Source organism: Globicephala melas, chromosome 1, assembly GCF_963455315.2.
Source record: "Globicephala melas chromosome 1, mGloMel1.2, whole genome shotgun sequence".
Lineage (NCBI taxonomy): Eukaryota > Metazoa > Chordata > Mammalia > Artiodactyla > Delphinidae > Globicephala > Globicephala melas.
Window position 1 is genome coordinate 101,192,688 of NC_083314.1, and position 23,626 is coordinate 101,216,313.

A 23,626-nucleotide genomic window follows, 5' to 3' on the forward strand; every position below is an offset into this window, starting at 1 on the left:
CAAAATCTTGCTTAGCTGGCAGTTTTATAATCATTACCAATATAGATTAACCTCTTAAAGTCACAATGCTTGGGAGCTATCTTTACTTGGACCAGGGTGTTTTAAATATTCACAAAAATTTTAAAAATGTTCCAAAGCATGTAGTGCACCACTTAATTTAAAACAAGCAACTCTTTTGCTAGAGTTTATTTTACCATTCCCCAATGTAATAAGGAATACATTTCTAAATAAGAACAACTATACTTGAAGAACTTCTAGGACATTCAATGCTTATCTACTACTTACTTTGTAGAAGAACTGCTATGATACCTATTTTTTAAATTTTCTCTACTTTTTAAATGGTCCATATATAGCTGGACTTGGAATTTAGGAAAGCATTAGTTGTACTATTGATTTGGCTTGATGGTGAACGCTTGTAATGATATTTTTTCTTCATTTATCTTAGAGAAAACGTCCTATACTATAATTGCTTTTCTGCTTCCTAGATGTCCATGTAGATACATATATTTTTATTATTCAGTAATGATAGAACCCTTCTATTAAGCCAGCTCATTACCATTCAAGTAAAAAAAAAACTAATTTAAATATTCTTCCATTAAAAAAGTAATACATTGTAAAGCTGTATAAATCAAGTGAAAAATACATATACTTATTATTCTTCCCTAAGGGCAAGATTTAATTTTGAATTTGAATGTTGCTTAGCATAGGGTTTTGATGTTAATTGAATCTTAAATGAATGATTTTACATGAGGCAATTGACATTCTTAAATAAGACTGATAGCATTTGAAATGAAGCGACCTCTAACCTGGTTATTTCTTGAAATTCTTATCAAAAAAGATTTTAAGTCTAGTGTTCATAATTATTTTTAACAGTATTATTTATGAGAGCAAAAAATTTACATAAGTGCTTAATTATTAGTAGTTCTCTTCACTAATAAAGGTATGTTAACATGATGTACTAGAAGATTATGTTGTTATATAGAGAAGTGTTTAAACAAATAAAAAATACAGAACTCAAAATAATACATATCCACTATAATCATCATGACACAAATAAGTAACATATGTTTATATGTTGACACATTTGAAAAGAACCATGCAGAAATTTTAAAATATTTTTATCTGCATATAGCAAATTATTTTTCTATAACTGCATTTAAGTGTAGCCTTCTCTAGGAGATAAGGTTATGGGCATTCTTTATTTCCTCTTTATACATTTGTGTACTTAGCTCTTGTCATTTTTTTGTTTTTCATGTGCATGTATTAATTTTCAAACCAGAAAATGAGGCTCTGAAACGACTTCCATACATTAACTAATAATTCTAAAATAAACTGTGCAAAAAAACAAATTTTACTACTTCAAGTATTATATTCACTTAACTACAAACAGTTTTACTTGGCAAAAATTAACATTATGCGATCTTTCCATGATTATGATATTAAAATTAAACTTTCAAAGGGTATATTCTTTCAGTGTATAATACCTACCAAGGATTACTTCCTTTCAAATCTCTTCACCATCATCATAATCATCAGCATCAGTATCATCAACAATTGAAACTTACACTCTTTTGTACCTACTAAAGAACAATTAGAAAATGTCCACGTACTTTATCCAGCATGTCATATTTTATGGTTTCAGCATCCCTTCACATTTTAGCAAGAAATAATTTTCTTTGGTTACCTGGATACCAAGATACTTTGAAATTATTCACCTATGTTCAACTGGATTTTTGTTTTATTGTGTCATTATTCTTGTTTTTATAAAAAGACTCAAATTTATTCTTAGTTATTGGTCATATAGAACAAAATTGGGAATAGCTTCATTTCACCTACTCAGAGTTTATTTGGAGATACCTGTCTTATATTCGGTGTCAACTGTCTCCAAGTAAATTCACACATCTAAGTATAATATTTCAATATGACAATAATTGGTTTCTGATACAGACCTATATCTCATATTTACAAACTGATTTTCCTCTTTCATTTTAATATTTAAATTTTAAGTTGTAAACAAACTGTGACCATTTTACTTCATAAAAGTCCAAAGGCAAATGTTTATACCCCATTTCTTCTATCACACTAGGAACAAGCCCCTTTGGTGATTTATTTTTACAAATGTGGATGAAAACAGAAGTATTTCCATAATAATATGATTAAATTAAAAAGGGACTGGAAAGATTCTGCAATATTTCACTTCCTTGTATATCTGAGATATTCTGAAGTTAACAGATAACAGCAGACTGTTGCTGTTTCAGGCCACACAGTTTGTGTGTTAGTTAGGAAGCCGTGATTATATAAGGGCCCCGATTTCCTGATTATGCTTGGACTGATGTGTCAAATCAGTTAAGAGTTATTCACTTAGGAAAAAAAACAATAAATAACTGGAGCTGTAGGGATCTTGTGAAGTTATAATAAAGAAAACCAGAGATTCATCCAAATATATACATCTAAGATGCAGTACACTTGATATAATTTTAGCAACATGTAGAAATATAATTCATTTGGAGGAAAGGGTGAAAAACATACTGATATAAACTGCTGTGAAGAACAAAGTTTGCAATATGGCAATATGGCACAGTGATGCTAATTTAACTATTTCTAATAAAACCGTATTTTGTATAAACTGAGTGCAACCTATGAGCGTGACAAAAATATGTATTTATGTGACAGGTATAGTCAAAACTCAAACATTTCATCTGGAGTTCAATGGAATTGCCATGAACATTTTCTCTTAAAAAAATAAAAAAGCAAACTTAGAAAAGTTTTGCAGACTTTATCACTGAAAGGAAAACATAGTAGGTGCACTTGTCACATGACTTTTATAACCTAATATACTTATGTTTTATAATCACAATCACTTATAGTATATTGTATATCTTAATTTTCAAGGCATTTTCTTAAAAATTATTTCAATTAATTGTCATAACACTACTATAAGGTCAGTGTGGACAGGTTCTATTGTAAAGGAGAGATAAAGTTATTTCTGTGGATTTAAAGAGTTAAGTGGTAAAAAAAGCCTATGTTGATAAATGCGCTTTATCCAACAGAAATATTTTAAATCATTTCAAAATCTGAGATTTATGAGAAATTCCTTTTAGAGACTTGAATTTACTTAAGGTTGTTAATGTAGAATAAAAAAATAGGAGAGGTAGAAAATGATCTTTCCAATCCCACCTGCTATAAAGAAAATCACTTGAATCTGTCCACTAATCTCTAGCCCACTGCCATGAGACCTCTATGTCAGTTCACATCTCTGTCTTTGTTGCTATGTTTTCTAACTAGGCTCAACATGTTTAGTTTTGTTCCACTCTGACCCATATAGCCAGTGTGATCTTTCTAAAAGGCAAGCACAATAGATATTGTCTCTTCCCTGCTGAAAAGTCTTCAATGGCATTCCCCATTTCCCTTAGAATGAAAAATAAAAGACAAAGCTTATAAGGCCCTCTTCAGCCTAATAGCGTTCAGGACATACTAATGTAAAATATGACATGTTGGCATATTAAGATGAATGAGTTTGAGAATATGGCAGAAGCAGAAAGGTCACTTTGACCTTCTTCCAACCCTTATCTCACAAAGCAGGTCATAAAACCCTCATACAAGAGGTGGCCTCCTTATGCCCAGAGGGAAAAAGAAGCATCTTTACCTCCAAAGACAAAGGGACACTTAGAAGACTCCTAACAAAAAGGACTTGCTAAATTCCCTCCAGTTTATTTCACTTAACTCATACTCCTTAACCTACCCTATTTCTACATGACAGCCCACTCTTCATCAAACTTAGCGTAGAAATACTCAGATCTGTTTCTTCTGGTCTAGATTTGCTCATGAAGGCTCCTGTACCACAAAGAACTTACATTAAATCAACATATATACATTTTTCCTGTTAATTTATCTTTGTCAGTTTCATTTTCAGACCCAGCCAGGAATCCTAAGAGGATTGAGGAAAATTTTTCCTCCTCTACAAGCCTCCTTTTTCAACTCAACATTACCTCCACTCCACCATCCTTCAAAGAGAACCTCAGTAATTTGAACATGTACTCTCTCACTTCTCGTCTTTTCTCTGCCTGGAACTCTCTTACTCACATCTTTATCTGGCTACCTCTCATTCATCATTCATTAAGGTCTCAGCTTAAACACATCCTCTGAGGAATCTTCCTCTTTCCCTGCAATGTCTTTCTATCCTGGAACTTATTATACTTTATTATCATAACGTTTTATTTTAATTGACTGTTTCTCTTATTGACTGTAACTACATGAGAAAGGGACCGTGTTTGTCCTGCATACTGTGGTCTCTCCAGGGCCCAGCACAGTGTCTGGTGGTAGTAGGGGCTCAAGTAATTCTTGTTGAATGAAAATATCAGTATCAGTTAGATAATCTTGCAAAATATAAAATATTTTAGTTTAAAGTACCTTTAAACTAGCAAGCACTATAGACTACAAAGGATAAAATAATTCTCTTAATGTATCAATTTTGTATAGTCATTAATTCAGTCAGAGATAAGGTTAAAGATGTATGTTTAAATATACGTTCCAGGAAAAGTATGTTCAGAATACGCTAGATGAATGAGAACTTCCCTGGTGGTCCAGTGGGTAAGACTCCACACTCTCAGTGCAGGGGCCCCGTCATCGACCCCTAGTCGGGGAACTAGATTCCGCGTGTATCCTGCAACTGAGAGTCCGCATGCCACAACCAAGACCCAGCGCAGCCAAAATAAATAAGTAAATATTAAAAAAAAGAAAAGAAAAAGAATGAAGTTGTACCCCTACCTCATACTATCTAAAAAAAAAATTAACTCAAAATGGGTCAAATACCTGAATGTAAGAATTAAAACTATAAAACTCTCAGAATATGCTAGATGAAGAAAGTGATAGCATAAAATTCATTTAAAATAATAACTGCTTTGCGGAATTGTTAGTTGTTCAAAAAAGGTAATCATTTGAAAAGAAAAATGTTGACTAGGCTCTTTCCTGAATTAAAAAACAAACAAAAAAACACAACTGAACTATAAACTAAACTGAACTAATGCTCCTTTTTTGATTTTTTGAATAGCTACAGAAGGCATGGTAGGGATGGCAGGGATATAACGTATAAGCCCTGAACTAATTTTCAAACCTTTGGTCCTTTCCTCATTTTGCAAACCCTTTTTAATACAAGAAAAAGAGAGGAAAAGGAAATAAGATAGGAGAATCATTAGGAAGCATGTGCAAGTGCTTTTGAAGAATTCAAATCCTTCCAAAACAAGAAACTGAGGGGAAAACAGACACAATAAAATGGTAGCATAATTCTTTCTCACATCAAGTTGAGCTCAAATTAGGTACTTGGGCATGCTGTGTAGGAAGGAAAACTTATCACCCTCCCTCCACATATACACATTTGTGTCAGTGGGTGGGTTCAGCGTTACTATATTAACTGGCAACTCCACTGGCACTGAGCCACCGAAGAGGCTTCTGAATGTGACACTTGGTTCCTGAACAGACTCTTTCAACACAAGACATATAGAAAGTAAGAGAGAGGATAACATTTTAAAAATGAAGCAATACCACATATCACTAATTACCTGTTCATAAGAGTGGATATTCTCCTCAGCCATATCTGTAAATGCTGACTTGATATCATTTTGCATGTTTTGTTTCCATCTTTCCCAATCTGCTTTCAAGGCATTATTAGCGCACTCCACTTTATCTTCCAGTTTTCCAATCTCTTCCGTAAGCTGAATTAGATCACAAAGAGATCAACTGATCTATGTATTCCTGCCACTAAGTGAATTCTTAAAGTCTAAGCTGAATATTATAAAAAACAGTTTAAGAAAAATACTTTTTTTGAAAAGTCACCAGTATTTACCCTGTATACTAACTAGTTAAAGTAAAGAGAACATTGGATTCAGAGATGTCAAGTAGAGTTCTAAGGTCTGCCACCAATTAGCACTTGACTTTACCTAAATCTCTCTAATCTTGGGCTTCAGTTACACTATTTATAAAGCAAAGGAAATTGGACTACAAGTTATTCCAAAATTTTTTTGCAATAACTCTCTAATTACCACTGATTGTGATGAAATATTTATATTAAAAGATATGGTTGGGGGCTTCCCTGGTGGCGCAGTGGTTGAGAGTCTGCCTGCCGATGCAGGGGACACGGGTTTGAGCCCTGGTCTGGGAAGATCCCACATGCCGCGGAGCAACTAGGCCCATGAGCCACAACTACTGAGCCTGCACGTCTGGAGCCTGTGCTCCGCAACAAGAGAGGCCACGATAATGAGCAGCCCGCGCACCGCGATGAAGAGTGGCCCCCGCTTGCCACAACTGGAGAAAGCCCTCGCACAGAAACGAAGACCCAACACAGCCAAAAATAAATAAATAAATAATAATTAAAAATGAATATCTGCTTATATAAAAAAAAAGATATGGTTTCACATGTTCAGCTTCCCCTTCCTACTCCTCATTTTTCAGCTGTTTTTAGCAGAATGCTCAGTTAACTGACATGTTATAACATCCGTATAGATTATGTAGTCCAACCTGGAGGCCCAGGGGATTAACTTGTCACATTCCACTCAGCTGGTAACAGAGGCAGGTTTATATCACAAGACACCTGACACCTAGTCCACGCTCCATTAGACAGGCTGAGTGTGACAGTCATACCTCCTCCCCAACTTACCCACCAACCTTTGAGCATGGAACCCATCAATTTATTGCTTTATATTTAGCACATTTATATTTATATAAATTTTTATATATTTATGCATATTTTATACACATATATTTATTCATATAGTCAGCATACATTTATTTATTAAGTTCCTTCTCCATACCAGGCATTATTCTAGGACTTGGAGATTCAACAGTGAAGACAATAGACAAAAATCCTTGTTTTTACCGGAGCTGATATTCAACTGGGGAGAGACAAACCATAAGCAAGATAAATGAAATATGAACTACCATTTGATAATAAGTGTCAAAAAGAAAAACAAAGCAGAAAGGTAGATAGGGAGTATAAGAATGATGCAATTTTAGATAAGATGGCTGGGGAAAGCCTAAATAAGAAACTGTCATTTGAATAAATATCTGAAGTTGATGTGAGAGTGAACCATGGGGTTCTTAATCAGAAAAGCATTCCTGGCTGAGGAAGAAACAGGACAATGGCCTAGAGGTGGAAGCATGCCTGGATGGTCCAAGAAGAATAAGGAGACCAGCATGGCTGTAGCAGGTGGCAGAGTTAAAAAAGAGGGAAGCTCTTAGGAGATGAGGTCAGAGAAGCAGTGGGTGACCAGATCTTACTGAGCCATGCAGTCCATGGTAAGGAGACCCAAAGGTTTTTATTGAGTGAGACCCAAAGCCAGAGAGATTCAAGCAGAAATGACACCACCTCTCCCATGTTTTAAAAGGGGCATATTATACGTTACCACTATTCCTTGGCTCCGAGTATTTGAAAGAGGCTATCATTTAAGAAGGTCCCCATTACAGACATGCTAAAATGTGAAATTGTATGTCTTAGAATCAAAAAAATGTTATTTTACTTCCAATGCTTGTTTGAAATATTCTTTTTATTCATTTGTCAATATTTTGCTGGGCAATTTCACTGCTGACTTTATTTCATTGCAGCCATATTTGCTTTTGTTTCCCTAAGAATAGACATTTGGTATTATATAAATCTTTTATTACCTATGGGAGATCTATTTCAGTAGTAAGGTTGGTTTTCATGTTTTGTGTGTGGCGGGAAGATGTGTTTTTTTCACTTTCTTATTTTGTTTGTAAACTATCTCAGTGAGGCCATTTATTACTTTATGGGTATGTATGACTCTTTGGGGGTAATTATTTTGCTTAATCACAGAGAATTTGTCTAAAAGGATGTTAATGGGATTTCTCATGGTGGACTGCGGATGCTGGAGAATAAGCTGAGGTAAAATTTTACTGACAGGCCAAACTCAAACAGGATCCGGAGAAAGCTCAGGGGCCGGTTACAAAAGCTCACTCCTCTGGGTTGTTGGATGGAATCTTGCCATTTTCACAGCCAGATGGAGATGATTAGAAAAGTGTCTTTTTTTATAGCTAGGATCAAGAGGTACCTACACCAACTGTAACTGCACTGTTTTTCTCCTCTGCTTAGGTTTTGCAGTCTAAAAGTGCCATGCACTGGAGTGGAGTGGGATTACTGGCAAAGTTCTTTACTGAAAGTGGCTTCAGGAAACACAGTATCTAAATCATATATTCTATCTTCCTTCCCCTCCTGATGGAGCTTAAAATGGTGTTACTGCCGTAAGGGATTTAAACAAAGTCTTCCCCTTTTCAATCTGCAACTCCCTCTCCTAAAAGCCCTTGTTAGTGGTAGTCAGGCTGGTTGGTGCTTCTGCTCTGGCCCAGAGCTACTGCATTCCTAAAGAAGTCCTGTCCTGTTCTCTGACTTCACTCCCACCTACAGAAAGAAGCTTTGTAGCCTGATCAGCACGGCACTGGGATTAAGATGACTAATGATAGGTTAGACTGATCGCAGACCCCACGTCTGTCTTTCACAAGCTGTGTGACACTGGGTTAAGAGTACTTTTTGAAGCCCTAGTTTCTTCATCTGTAAAATGAATATAAAAATGACACTACCTATCTCGAAGGGATTTTTATTAAAAGCTGCCTGAGATAATGAACACATTCATTGATGTGCACAGTGCCTGACAATTTTTCTACTAAACTGTATCTATTACTATCATCATTACCACCAGTACCACCAGTACCACCACCATTACCACCATCATCATCAGTTGGTGAAATGGAAATGGATTCCCTCTCCTCTTCCAGTATTTTGGTCTCTGGAAATATACCATTTCTTTGCCAGGGTCTAGGTCTTAATTTCTAGTGCTATTTCTTGATTTATTCTCATCAGTGTCGAAGAGGATACATATGTTCTAAATATACATGATCAATTCCTGTCACTTTTTGGAGGCTATATATATATATATACTGACCACTTTTTATTTCTTTGATGATTCCATCATTATTTTAGTTAGAAAAGGAAAAAAGAGACATTAGGTATTTCCTCACACTGAATCATCTTCCCCTAATTTTGACTTGAAGAAACTCTAATTGATAATAAGCACAAAACACTTAATTCAAATTAGGAAGGATCTGGACTATTCTCTTTCCTACCAATTTACAAAGGCATATTATTAGATTTCCCTTCCCTTAGTTGACTGCACTTTTAGCAAGTTCTTTGGTACAAGGAACTGTGCACTTAGATGGTGCGATCCAGGCTCTCAACATAAACAATGAACAAAATTTCACCGAAGTGGGAGAGTAACGTGTTAGGCACCTGGCGGGCCAAAGAAGCCCCTCTAGTGCTTCAGCACCCCTCTAACCACGGAGCAGGTTTCAATAACTCTAAAAGTAGGGAATTATAGTTTCTACCGGAAAGCAGCATAGAAAAGACTGAGTTTAAAAGGATTAAAGCTTGAATCATTCATTTCACAAATACTGGAAACGACTTGGCCCTCTGTTGGTGGAAAAACTGAAGAAGGAAGCAATCCTTTTTGCCAGGAAAATGTTGTAATATCAGAATAAGTAATAAAAGATTATAATATAGTGAAAAATAAAGATTTAGATTTAACTGCAAGGCTAATGGGTAATCTCTAGCTTCAGTTATATTCAGCTAGAAATGAGCCATACAATTAAGTGAAAACCATTAATACTAAGAGCTCAGGCAAACAAAAAAATATCCTTCTTCAATAGCGAGTACCTACTATAGCACCAGGAAAAGCAGCAATAATAATGACCACTTATTGTATTTCTGCCATGGGCCACTGTATTAAGCTATATACTTTACATATATTATTTCATTTAATCTGCATAATAATATTGCAAATTTGGTAATATTATCTTCCTTTTACAAGCTGGGAAACTGGGAGAAAGAAATAAAAGAGATCACACAGCTTTTTGTGGCATCATGGAGATGCAAGTGAAAATACATGCTCTTTCCATAGTGAGTGAATAGCCCCAAGCTAGCTTGCCTGTGGCTTTCAAGGTTAAACTGATTCAGCTCTTACCTTAAGGAGTTTGTTATCTTTTAGAATGCAGATATGCAAAAATAAAACAAAAACCAAAGGCTATAATACAAAGCAGAATGTGATATATATCATAATGGAGGAAAAAAATTAAAGTAGTATATAGAAAGATACAGCATGGAGGATTAATTCCAACTTTGGTAGGGGACATTCCAAGTGTTAATTTGCTAGGCAGTGAGTGGGGAAGAAGACAACTGGATGAGGGTATGGCATAAATAAAACCACAGGGATGTTATGCTATAGAGTGTGACAAAACAATGGATAAGAGATAGGTTTGGAGGCTGGAGGTGGGCAAGAAGAAACATGGGAAATGCAGCTGGACAGGCTGATTGAAGATTAACCACTAGAGGGTGTAAATGCTATTGAGCATGAAATGGATTCTGTAGGAAAAGGTAAGCTACCGAAAGTTTTTGACCAGGGCTGAAGTATACTTCAGATAGATTCCTGAGTCAGAGATATGCAAGGATGCTTAAAAGAGAAAGGGAGGAGGAGGGGAAGAAAGGAAACCAATTGACCTGCACTGGGACTATGGAGACAGCAATAAAAATGATGAGGATTTGGTTCATTCCCACTCACTCATCCTGCAGCATTCACTCAGCATCCATCTAGTCTCTGTTAGGAACTAAGATGAAGGGTGAAAAAACAGACCTTGCCCTCAAGGACTCATGCCTAAGGGGAGAAATAAAAAAAAAACCAACTGGATACAGAAAATGTGAAATGCAGTTCATGTGAAGCAAATAGGGTGTACAGTCCTAGAAGCATGTTTACTTTGAAGTTTCTAAAAATCGAAGGTGGTCTGTCAAGGTTGGTACCTAGAGTGTGAGTAGGGGAATAGCAAAAGAGGAAAGAGAGGCAGCTGCCAGGTACTAAAGGGATTTCCCTGGGGGGTGTTTGGATTTTCAAACCAGGACCAGGAAAGCAGCAGTAACAATGAGATTCCTGATACAGGGGATACTGAGAGGAGGAGATCCTGAGACACAGAATCAGTAGGGGCTGGCAACTGACTAAGTATGGGTGGGCACTGGAAGAAAAGATAAGATTATCTGATATTTTTAACTGGATAGCATTCACTGGAAGAACAGGTGGGATAGGGTGAGATAGGAAATGAAGGCCTAAAGCCAACAGTAATAGTCTTGCAGGGTGAGGTATACATCAAACAACTTTTGGAGGTCAGCCTTGTGACATGTTTCACTAAAAATTCTTACTATAACTCTTACAAAGTGAAAAAAAAAAAGTACTCATCCCTGAGAAGGAACAGGGTCATGGAGAAAAAAAATAAAGGAAATAACAATGAAAAAAAGAGAAAAATATGATCATGCTAAAAATAGTCCACCATTAACATCAACATATTAAATGTTAAAGTAATATTTAATTACTATGCTTCATTATTTCTCATCCATGAAAAGTACAGTCTAGGAGGTGGGTGTCAGATCAAAGAATAAAAGATGCATGAGGTTCATGTCATATCCCATCAACTTGGATATATCCTAGATTCAGCTGAAGGGTGCCCCTTCCTTTACTTGTTAGATTGAGCTTGTTTTGTTTCTTTGATTCAGTTCAAGATTATCTAGAGAATGGTCTGACGGCTAAAGGGCCAAGAACTGACATACTGGTTCTGTCCACGTCAGTTACAGCTCTGAACCCTGGTTATATCATGTCATGAATGTTTGTCACAGGTCATGTGGGAAAGTGGGTAAAATAATTTGGATGAATCCACGCAGATCATTCATTACTGCTAGGAAATAAAGCCTACATTCTAATGAAATAGCCCTGTGGACCATTTCTACGATTATAGACCATTACACTATTTTTAACAGTTACTCAATTTTTGAAGCACATGTCTGCTAAGACAACCACAGGTGCACTGAATCGCTCAAACCCATTTAACCACCTTGGAGGTTTTCCTCCTTATTCTCTCAAAGCTGACTTTACAAAGCGAAACCAATCCAGAAACCCTATAACATTTTAATAATTTTTATTAAAATAGGCCTTTTATAGATTTTAATTTTCTATGACTTTTATACATTTAAATTTGCAAGAACATATTTTCCCATAAGTACAACCATCAGAAATAGATGGATTTTTATAGAAAAGTTAGATAAATCCATGCAAATACAGTTTATTTATTACCTTTCTTTAAGCAAATGATTAAAATATAAAATTTTTTCACAGATAATTCATATTTTATTAACAATAAAAAAGATATAAGTGATAGAACATTTTAGAATCCCATAATAAAGACAAGTTTTTCCTTTGTGACAAAATGTTGTCTTGGAAATTATATCAGAAACATCTATTTATTTGTAAATAAAATATTACAGATGTGAACTGTATAATCACAAAGTTAGGGTAGCAAATAAAATAGGGTAGCGAATAAAATATGAAAAATATTTTAAAATATTTTTAAAAAGAACATACTCCACAAATATACATCTCCAAAAATATTTTATAATAAATAAAGTTTGGAGACAAAAATGGGATTACCTGTATACTCATAAACTATTTAAGAGGTAAATACAATGTATCTAGAGTACGTATATTTGATCTAACACTGAACATTAAAAAATAATCGGGCTTTTCTTAGAGATTAAAGTGTGCTTAAAGATGATTAGGTAGGCCTTTTGCTCTTAAGATTTAAGGTTGATCTTTTGATGCTATTTCTCTCGATATATTTTCAATACAGAGGCAAGAACTTTTACATTTACTAATAGAGACAAGAATTATTCCACTGGATTTGCTTGGCTATACTATGTCCTCCTGCAAATGGACTCTGAGCGCTTATCTGGACTTTCTGGCAGAGAAGTGCAGGTATTTAGGCATTACTTTAGAATAGCTTTAGATTTGGCAAGGACTATGAAAGACAGCAATTAACTTTTGGAGGGATGGCACAAGATATGGGTAACTACCTAGCCAGTCAGATGAGTGAAATCACCTTTACTACTAAGGAGGAGATGACAAACAGCCCGATTTCCTTTACATTCTTGCTGGATAGCCTTCTGATTACCTTTGATTTCTTTGTCTCTAACGTTATCAAGAATGGTCTGATAGTAAGAAAAAGAGGAATTTACAAGAGGTGTCTCGAAGCTATGGTGAGGGATAGAGTTAGGAAAAGGAGCTGTGTTTGTGCATGTATGTTGCACATTCTTAACATCTGCCTGCTCACCAGCAATGCTGAGTCCCTACTATGATCAGGTCCTGAGCTGCATGTCACACGTGGCATCTCATTTAACTTTCTTCGTAACTCTTAGAGGTAGATTTCTTCCCCCGCATCTAGCTGGTCCAAGTCTTACAAAGTAGACTTTGCACGTGATGAACGTGGGTCCATGTAACAGTGCACTTTCAACATCCTTCCACCAGCTCTCAATTATGCTTTTCTTCTCTTGAATTATTTGGCAAACTCAATCTAAGTTGATTTTTTAAAAAAAATATTTCCTGCCCCGCCACTTTGATTTTATTTATTTGTGCTCCTTAAACCTCTATTCTCCTCCAAAATACAGTTTCTTATTACCTTCAATAAGATGAAAGAACAAATAAATTGAGAATAAAAGTAAACATTCATTCAACAAATCTTTAAGTGCTTACTGTGTCCCAGGCATTAGCCCAGGAACATGACCAAGAGCACAGGGGTGAATACGAGAGGGAAGGTCCCTGTTGCTGGGAGCTTACAACATAGTAGGGGTTTCAGATCCACACTGCATTGGGCATTCCCTCTATGTCACCTTACCAACTACCTTAGAGTCTATCAATGAGCTTGTTCTTTTTGCATAAAAAAAAGGAAGTACCTCCCAACGTAAATTTTAAGAAATCCAGAACATCTAGATTCAAAAATTTCCCCAGAAAAGGAAATGTATCTTTATATCTAATAAATATCCTTACTGCATCTTTCTCAGTTGCCTTATGGTATTAATAAGTTGTATTTACCCCCTTTTCTCTTTTTTCCATGAATTTTAAAAATTTCATAATCACACACATTTATAGGACAGTGATCTAGAGCCTGCGCTCTGAAATCCATGGGTGATAATCTTGACCGTGTTGACCTTAGCTAACTAAATTCAGTTCGGTGATAGGCTGCCGTCTCCTCATCTGTAGAATGAGGAAAAAGAAAGTACCTACTTCACAGGATTGTTTCTGAACAACATGTTAGCAAAGTGCCTGGGACTTAAGCATTTAATACATGTTAGGGTTAGAGTGGCACTCCAGAGTGATTATGGAAGGACAATTGTTAGGGTCTCGGAAATGTCCTGACTGAATCCGCCAGCTCACTCACTTCTACTATGTTAGGGAATACTTACTGAGGACATGCATATAAAAGGAACAGCCATAGGGGAAACAAAGAGACATTAATAGCTCAGAAAGCTCCCCAAATGCTCCAATATGCCTGAGAGTACTGGTGGCTGAATGGACAATGTGGCCATGCCAAAAAGTCTATGTAAGGCCATTCCAATCAGGCTCTCCTCCAAATCAGATGGGCAAGGCCAAGAAGTCCAGAAATTACCTCCATTTTGAGGAACTAGGTTACCACATTACGTCAATAAATTATTCCACTCTAATACAAGAAATATTAGTATCTTGCTAATTTATGGAATGATAAAACCCTAAGACAAACAATGCAGATGGATCTTCCCACACTGATTCTGAAAGTTCCTTAAAATATACTTCCTAGTAACCAAAAAAACCTGTCCAGCAACTTAAGACGACCCCCTATACTTCCAAACATTCTCTTATGCCTTTAGTTTTTCTTATTTACCAGAGATCAGTTTTTACAAAACATATTAGTTCCTTCAAGAACTATTTGTTGAGCACGTACTATGTGCCAAGACTACCACGCTAGACACGGTGCCCCTATGTGAAATATTTTCCTTCTTTTCTCACTCAATTTTTGGCACACTGATGTCATAGAGGTACATCTTTACTTAAATCAGAAAGTCCTCCTAATTCTGATTGTTTCATGATGAGACCAGTACAGAATGACTTAATGTGTGTTTCTTAAATTGGGATTTCTATATCCACATCAATACTCAGTGATAACATAAAGGATTGCCAATGTCATAAATAAATGTGGCATAATCTTGTCATAGATATTTTATGGAGATCAGAGAAAAATATTTTTAAATTAACATAAATATATTATGGAGTAGTGATATTCATATGAAACTTTAAAACAGGACACATTAATGAAATTTTGATCTTGCACTCGCCACGAATGGGTCTCTCAGACTACTGAGGTATACATTCCAACTTTCCTATACCAAAGAAAGTAAACTCTTTTCACAAAAATGTTTGAACTACACACTGCATTACAATGTGTTAGAAGGAAATCTGCTTGACTGCTGAACTACATATTTAATAAAGATTAATACACTTTGGCATGATAATTCTAGGTGAGTTAATTGCCATGATTACCAAGTTTTATCAAAGTATCATTTATAAAAATTACAGATTGAGAAAGCAGCTTCCCCATAGTCTATTTCTCCAGGAACAGCTGCCAGGATGATAGAAGGAAAGTCAAACTTTTTTCAACGACTTTGATCTATCACTGCTAAACAGCAGTCTAGGGAAAATTTCACTTACCTCTCTAAGAAAGAACCACCGTCTCTGACTATTTAATCATCCCCATCCTTCATCACTTATCCCTGACATTATAATCTACAACTAGTGGCAAGTAAGCACCCCTTTTCCTCACCCTATGACTGTCTCTATTTACAAGTACAGCAGTAAGTTCATGTGGGCAGCATGATTAAAATTTAGAGTCTCTCCAATATCATGACTGAGCTCCTAACATCTGAAGAACTTACAAGCGTCTGCTCCTAATGCATTATTGGAAGAGTTATTTTCCTAATGAATGATAGCAATCTCACACAAATTAGTCTAGCATGCAGAATTTATAAGGATAGCATGACCTGGATACAAAAACTGACATTTCTGGTACAAGCAATGGTAATTACAAATCACTCTCCCCCTGCCCCCAGCTTTATCGAGGTATAATTGACAAAGAAAAAAAAATTGTATATGTTTGAAATATACAACATGATGACAAATCATTCTTATTCAGAAATATAAACACAGAAGTCCTAAAAGTTGAGGTAGCCAAATCCAGCAAGGGCCAAGTTGAATTTATCCCAGGGATCCAAGGATGGCTAAAATGAGAAAATCTCTCAGTGTAAATCACCACATTAAGTGAATGATGAAGAAAAATCATACACTTACAATGAGTCGGTACAGGAATCCACACAATAAATTTGAACACCCACTTATGAATCAACTTCTCATCACGTAGGAGTAAATAAAAACTGCCTTAACCTGATTAAAATATATATACTTTAAAACGTTTAGCAAACATCAATACTAATGGAAAAAATCCTGAAAGCATTTACTTTAGCATCAGGGATAATACAAGGATGTCCCATCACTAATAACTTTACAATGCATTTTTTTAGCCAGCTCAATAAGAAATGAAAAAATAAATACAAGGTATAAAGATTGAATAAATGAGACAAAACTATCAATATATACCCATAAGGTTTTCTACATAGAAAATGCCAAAGAATGTACAAAGAAATTATTAAAACTAAAAAATAATTTAGAAGATTGCTGGATATAAGATACATATGCTAAAGTGAATTATATTTCTATACTCTGGCTCAAAAAAAGTTAGAAAATAAAACATTTTAAATATATAATTTATGATAAATACAAACAAAACATAAGGTACTTAGGAATAAATTTATGGAAAGATATAGAAGACCGTTTTGGAAAAAAACATTTTAAAACTTATTGAGAGATATCAAAGAAGACAAATAAATGGTGAGGTTTCTAAAAATTATTCCGTTTTAAATCTTGTAGCTAGTTCTCTTTCTTTTAATTTCAGTTTAAGTACCAGTTCCTCAGATAGTCCTTTTCAGACAGCATTTATGTTCAAAGTAGGTACTTTTTCACTACTCTCTCCATCTCAGTCCACTGTTCATCTCCTTAATATTCATTAGAACAATTATTTTTTGTATGTTTATGTACTTTCCTGTTAGAATATAAGTTCTAACATGGGCCATGTGTCTACCTTTTGGCCACTATATCCTCAGTACTTACTATGTAGAAATGTGATAAATATTTGTAGAATAAATGAATGATTTCAGAAAAGTAAAATATTAGTAATGAATCTAGGCTTGTTTTATTACTGCCTTTCCAAGGATTGTTTTACCACACTTTGAAATACCACAGAAACTTACAAGCTGCCTGTACCTAAACCTAAAGGTATATATCACCAAAATTTTTGAGCAAAACAATACAATTTGAGGATAACAGCTATTCTTACTTAAAAAGATCTTCATTGTTTTCTTTTTAAAATGGCTTCTCTATTATTGCCTTTTATGGAAATAATTAACCATTCAATCTATTTATTCAAGTGCTAAAACTTTCTCTTCATAATCAGAAAAGCTGAGAAATTATCATTTTAAAAGTTCTTGAAAATAATATACCTAAATAAAAAGATTCAGATTGCCACTCCATCATAAAACAATAGAAAATTCAAAAATTCAATTCTAATCTGACAGCTACTTCTTCTTAACAAGTATTAATTAAATTGCAGGGGAGAGAGAAGAGGGCTCTTAACAATAAAATTACATTATTTTCTGATTTGTGAGAGGGGTAAGATGTGTCTGAAAAATTAGATGCTTGATTGTACAATGCTGCTCAGGCATCCATTTGATTACTACATGTGAATGCCTTTTTTATATACTTTACAATACATACTTTTCTTAAAAAGTAGAAACCTCTCTTCCTGAAATTCACTGCCAGTTTTGTTATCCAAATGTAGCTTGTTCAGTAAAGCACAATGTATTTTCTAAAAATGACAAATTAAGTCATAAAACACCCACAAATATAGCTGATACATCACCTTTCAAGTCAGTACCTCCAACACCATTAACGTCCTGCGAATAAGGAATAATCATAATTTTCTTTGACACTGGAAGCAACAGAAAGCCAATTATTTAAACAGTCCCATTTTAGGAAATGTAGTGATCCCTTCTGCATCCTTTGTACAACAGAGGCACAGTAAAAATATATAGGATAGAAGAGGATTCATTTTTTCCAGGTGCTTCCATGAGTCCGATTAATATAAACCTTTTAAAAAGGAATGATGTGGCTCCTAAAAAAAAAATTTTTTAATCAAGGTCTTTTAACTCTTTCGATATAATTTCCTATATTTGTTTCTGAAGAACATAATCCAAGCCTAGAAAAGCTATATGCTATACTATCATTAGGTTTTAATAAAGTTATAAAAATTATTTCAAAGCCAAATCTAAACATTTATTTTACAGACCTTCACAGGCCATACAATTTTCTGCCATTAAATATTTTTATTCACTATTTAACCAAACAATACCTCTAGTATTATCTCATTTAATTCTCACTATACACCTATAACGTAAATATTGTTTTACTAACAAGAAAAAGGAATGCTTACTGAGGTTTAAGTTACTTTTTTGTAACTTTTTTCCAGAATCCAGATTCTGTAATTTGTGATCCAATCCCACCATATTACACAATTCCATAATGCGGCCCATGAACCTCAAGACATATATAAGACAGCTCACAGGCTGCATGAAGGAACTCCCATTTATATTTAACTCTTTTTAATTGACATAAAACATTATACTAGTTTCAAGTGTACAACAAAGTTATTTGATATAGTATATATGGAGAAATGATCACCACAATACGTCTAGTTAACATCCATCACCACACAGTTACAAATTTTTTTTTCTTGTGATGAGAACTATTGAACTTTTCAGATCTACTCTCTTAGCAACTCTCAAATATACAATACAGTGTTATGAACTACAGTCACCACCCTATACATTACAATCCCGTCACTTATTTTATAACTGAGAGTTTGTACCCTTTGATCACCTTATATTTAATTCTCATATAATGTTTTTAACTTATATGCATAGTTTATAATACAGATAAAATATATGAGTAAAGTGGTGCAAGTAGATAATTTGTAAATTTAAAATGTACACGTACTGGGAGGTGTGCTCAAAAGTATTTAGGTGATAGAGTACGTTATCAAAAAGTCTGGTGACTGAAATGTTATCTTTGCTGAAGTACTGTGTACATCAGACTTTTAATCAAGTGATTTCGCTTGATGTTTTTTCAGACATTCATCTCTTTTCTATCTGAATCCCTACCAAAGCTAAAACCTTCAATAGATATGGTCTTTCCTCTTTGACTCAATCAACCAAACTACCATACATAAAAAATACAGCTCTTAAAGTTGCAGCATATTCTAAAACAGAGCTAGGCAAAAGAACTTTCTGGAATGAGAGAAATGTTCAACTTTGGAGTGCCCAAAATAGTAGCAATAGCCGCATGTGCCTTTGAAATGTGCTGGACCAACTGAAGAACTGAAGTTTTCCTTGTATTTAATTTAAATTAATTCATATTTAAATGTAAATAGCCACATGTGGTTAGTGGGTACAATACTGAATAGCAAAGCTCTAGAGAGCTGTGATCAATATAACTGGAATAGCATATGTACTCAAGTATATAAATTTTAGGGCTTCCCCCCCAAAAAAATATCCTTTAGTAAACCTGCTTTTACATGGTTTCCCAGAAATCCTCTAATATTAATGAATATTTTCTCAATTACTTCATTCTAAAGACATGACGGTATTTTAGAATATTATCTTGAAACAAATTCAATATTTGGTACTTTTGGATATATATAGTAGTTTACTAATAGAATTCGTTTAGTTTAGTATTTTTTTAAGGGAGACAACACACTAATTATTTTTAGGAAATAACTTCATAATTCAAGTGTTTATTATCATTACAAATAAGTATTCTAAAATTTACTTTTAAAAGCACTGCAAATCGACAAATAAGAAGGATAAGTGGGGGTAGACAAGTTCCACCACATATAAAACATATTTTAAAACATCCATTACTGAAACAGTACAGTTCTGCTGCTTAATTAACAGGCCAATCAAGGGAACATACAGAAAGCCTTAAAACAGTTGCATGTGACAACAAAAACTGAGTATACTTCAAAGGTAGCGTTGCAAAGTATTGGGGAAAACATGACTACTCAATAGATAGCTTTGGCACAGCAGGATAGTTACCTGAAAAAATATATAGTTGAACCCACACCTCACATTTATAAACAGAATTAATTCCAAATGGCTCAAAGATTCAAATGTAAAAAAGAAAACCCCAAAAGTTAATCAAAGAAGTGTGATACAATTCTTTTGTCATCCTAACTTGTACTTGAAAGTAAAATCCTTTAGAAAAAGATAGATAAATCTGACTTTATAAAAACTAAACTTTTCTGTACAGGAAAGATCACTATAAAGAAAATTAAAATACAGTACAAATGACAAAAAGGACTAATTTCTCAAACAAGAATTTCTTAAAAATCAGGAAAGATCAAGAATAGGTAAAATCTAATGAGCAAAAACCAGACAATTACAAAAAAAGAAAGACAAATTTTACTTAAACATGAAAAATGCTTAACCTTGTTCATCATAAGAAAAATAAAAATTAAAACTACGAAGGGATACTATCTTCACTTAACGGATATGGCAACGATTCTACAGTTTGATAACACTGACAAGGCTGGGGTGGAGGGTACAGGAGTAAACAAGCAATCAAACATGTTGGTGAGACTGTAAATAGCTCTCCCAGCGGAAAGTAATTTGGTGGTAGTTCTAATAACATCAACAATAACATCAACTAATTCTTTTAGCTTTTCCTTTGTACCAGGCACTATTCTAAGCACTTATGTGTTACACATTTAGCCCTATGAGCTAGGTACTATTATTTCTTCTATTCTACAAACTGTGAAACTTGACCAAGGTTGCATAATTAATAATGAGCTATCAAAACTGAACAGTCTCTGGTTTAGCAATTTCAATTCTAGGTATTTATTCTACAGATCTACTGGTACATTCACAAAATAATACACGTACAAGGTTATTCACTGAAGCATTGTTTATAGTAGGAAAAGGTTAGAAATAAATGTTCACCAGTTGGAGTCAGATTAAATAAATTCTGGTACATCCATACATCAGAAGACCATGTAGCTGTAAAAGACCAATAACTGGAAGGATCACCAAGATATGTTATTATATTAATAAAGCAAACTACAGAAAACTTTACAGCATATTACTACATTCACTAAAAAGTAAAATCAGAATGTATATCTGGATTTGTGGTACATCCATAAAGAAACCTAGAAGGCTACAAAAGTAACTAACAACAGTACGTACTTGTAAAGTGGGTGGTGGGAATTGGGAAGATAGGATATGGGGATGGGAAGGAGACTTTTCATTAAATGTGTGTTTTAAAATTTATGAATTTTGAATCATGTGAATACATTACATATTTAAATAAATCATTTTGGTTTTTTTTTTAAGGCAACATGCTCATTGCTTACATTAGAGATCAAGAAATATATTTTTGGGGACAAATGAAATGTTGACATTCCTAATGTTCTATAAATGAGCACTGGTGGCTGGAGATAACATTTGAAGGGACATATCACATAGGGACTAAAAATGAGGCACAGACACAGAGACTCTGAGCTCCTTTTTCCTGGTTGTTGAACTGTATGAGTATATAACCTCTTCCAATGAAAAGAGAGTCAGATGACTCAAAAGAAGTGTTGAAGATGCATGTGCGAGTGCAAAAGGTGATATTTCTACATTAATATATTATTTAATGTGTATATTAAAGAACCACATGTTCATATATGTGTATGATCTTAAATGTGCATGAGTAAGTTAATCTAAATATCATAACTAAAAATTTGACGCTGGACAAAAACCTTGTTTTTTGGTGTGGAATCTTCTTTGGGAAACTTGTGTCAGGGTGTCCTTACATTTGCATTTCTACATGTGACAGTGATGACCACACCTGGCATATGTGCATGCGCCTTTCATATCCTCATTAATGGAATATGCAGGACGTGTCCAGCATTTTCCTGGTGTGAGGGTCTGTGACAGATCTTTTAATGCATTAAAGATTTGTTCTGAATGCATTTCTTTGTCCTTTCTCTTATTCATTTTAGATTAAAAGCTTCTACATCAGAGGGTGCCAGCAGCAACAGAACCTGCCTCCTGGGAAGCACAGAACCTCTGCAAGTTTGTAGCTTATTTTGAAAATGCACCTGGTGATCACCAGGTGCATTTTCAAAAAATTCTTCCCCTCTTCCCCAGCCACACAGCTACTGAGAACTACTGACACACATCATGCCTCCTTAATTCATTTCACATTTTCTTTTTTACTGAGAGATAAGCAAGGCAGGTCAATTTACTCTAAAATTCATACTATTAAAACTGCCAGTTCACTGTCACAGAATATTTCAAATCACCAATAATGTTCTGTGGCAGGAATGGCAAAAAGAATTTATCATGCGTGCCAACTCTAACTGATCGGTATCAGTCATATGAAGCACGTTGATATGTATCTTTTCAGATGTCACCCTAGAATACAGTTTTTAAGTTACTGGCACAATTTCTGGAGTCCTGCTTCGACAACCTCTACATGTGCAATATTGAGCCAGTAACTGTTATTTCTCTGTACCTCAGTTTTCACATTCGTAAAGTGAAGAAAATTATAGCACCTACCTCACTGTATTGTGTGAGACTTAAATGAGACAATACATGTAGAGCATTTAGAACTCTGCCTGGCACATGGTAAGTGCTTAAAGAATGTTAGCTGTTATTATTATCATCATCATCAGTTTTAGCATAACATACTGATCTGGTTAAAATAAAATTCTATATAGTAATTCCTTGAAAGAAGGCAAAAAGAATTTCAACTTTCCCAGATCACAACTCTACATGTTCTAAAGTGTTTCCAAGTTGCAATTCCCAATTTACTGTGAGTTCTAAATATATATATATTTGGAAGCGATTGAAAAAAAACCACTAAATTCTTAAAATTCCTTTTTTGTTTTGATCTTAGTAGAATATAATTGTTATTTATCTTCGAAGTCTCACACCCTTCTAGACTTCAAACCCACCTATCAGGAAAAGAAAAAAAGGGTAAGAGACCAGGGAGTATAATGCCAGGTTATAGTTCTGGTTCTACTATTTAACTAACTGTATAACTGTGGACAAATCACTTAATCTTTCTTATCAAAATCTCCACTACTACCACCTTAGTTTATGCCATCATCATCTCCTTCCTACTGCACTGGACTCAACAGTCTTTTTGTTTCCCATGTAGGAAACAGAGTGAGCACATGAAAACAACTGTCAATTCTTCCTTTTCCCTTTCTCTTCTTGAACAATTCAGTCCTAAAGCTTATTTGGTAATGCAGAGCAAGGCTGGTGTCCATTCTGGTGGAGGAAGGAAGGCAAAGTCATGGTGGCCCAGAGCAGGATATGAAGGCATTAGCAAGATGATGAGGTCTTCTCTGCAAAGAGTGGTCCAGAATGGGAAGTAACAGCACAAGCAGGGTGAGAAGGGTGTGTATTGCGTGTGGGCAGCATGGGGGAGCTGAGGCTAGCACGGAAAACAGACTCCTAGAGTGGTAAAGAGGATGCTCTTGCATGGGTGTGGTCCAGTGCAGGGTGTGGAAA

General features: G+C 34.8%; 1 protein-coding gene across 4 annotated transcripts in view; it reads right to left on the bottom strand.

Annotated features, from left to right (window-relative positions):
- The window catches only part of SNX7 (sorting nexin 7), a 95,905-nt gene that overhangs the window by 13,317 nt on the left and 58,962 nt on the right, over positions 1 to 23,626 (bottom strand). For 3 of the 4 annotated variants that reach the window (XM_030868765.3, XM_070046535.1, XM_070046536.1), the window contains exon 8: positions 5,559 to 5,711. The exons of the other annotated variant lie outside the window; for it this stretch is intronic. In XM_030868765.3, the coding sequence (XP_030724625.1) occupies positions 5,559 to 5,711 (153 nt within the window). The remainder of the gene's footprint in view (positions 1 to 5,558; positions 5,712 to 23,626) is intronic. 4 annotated transcript variants of the gene reach the window in all.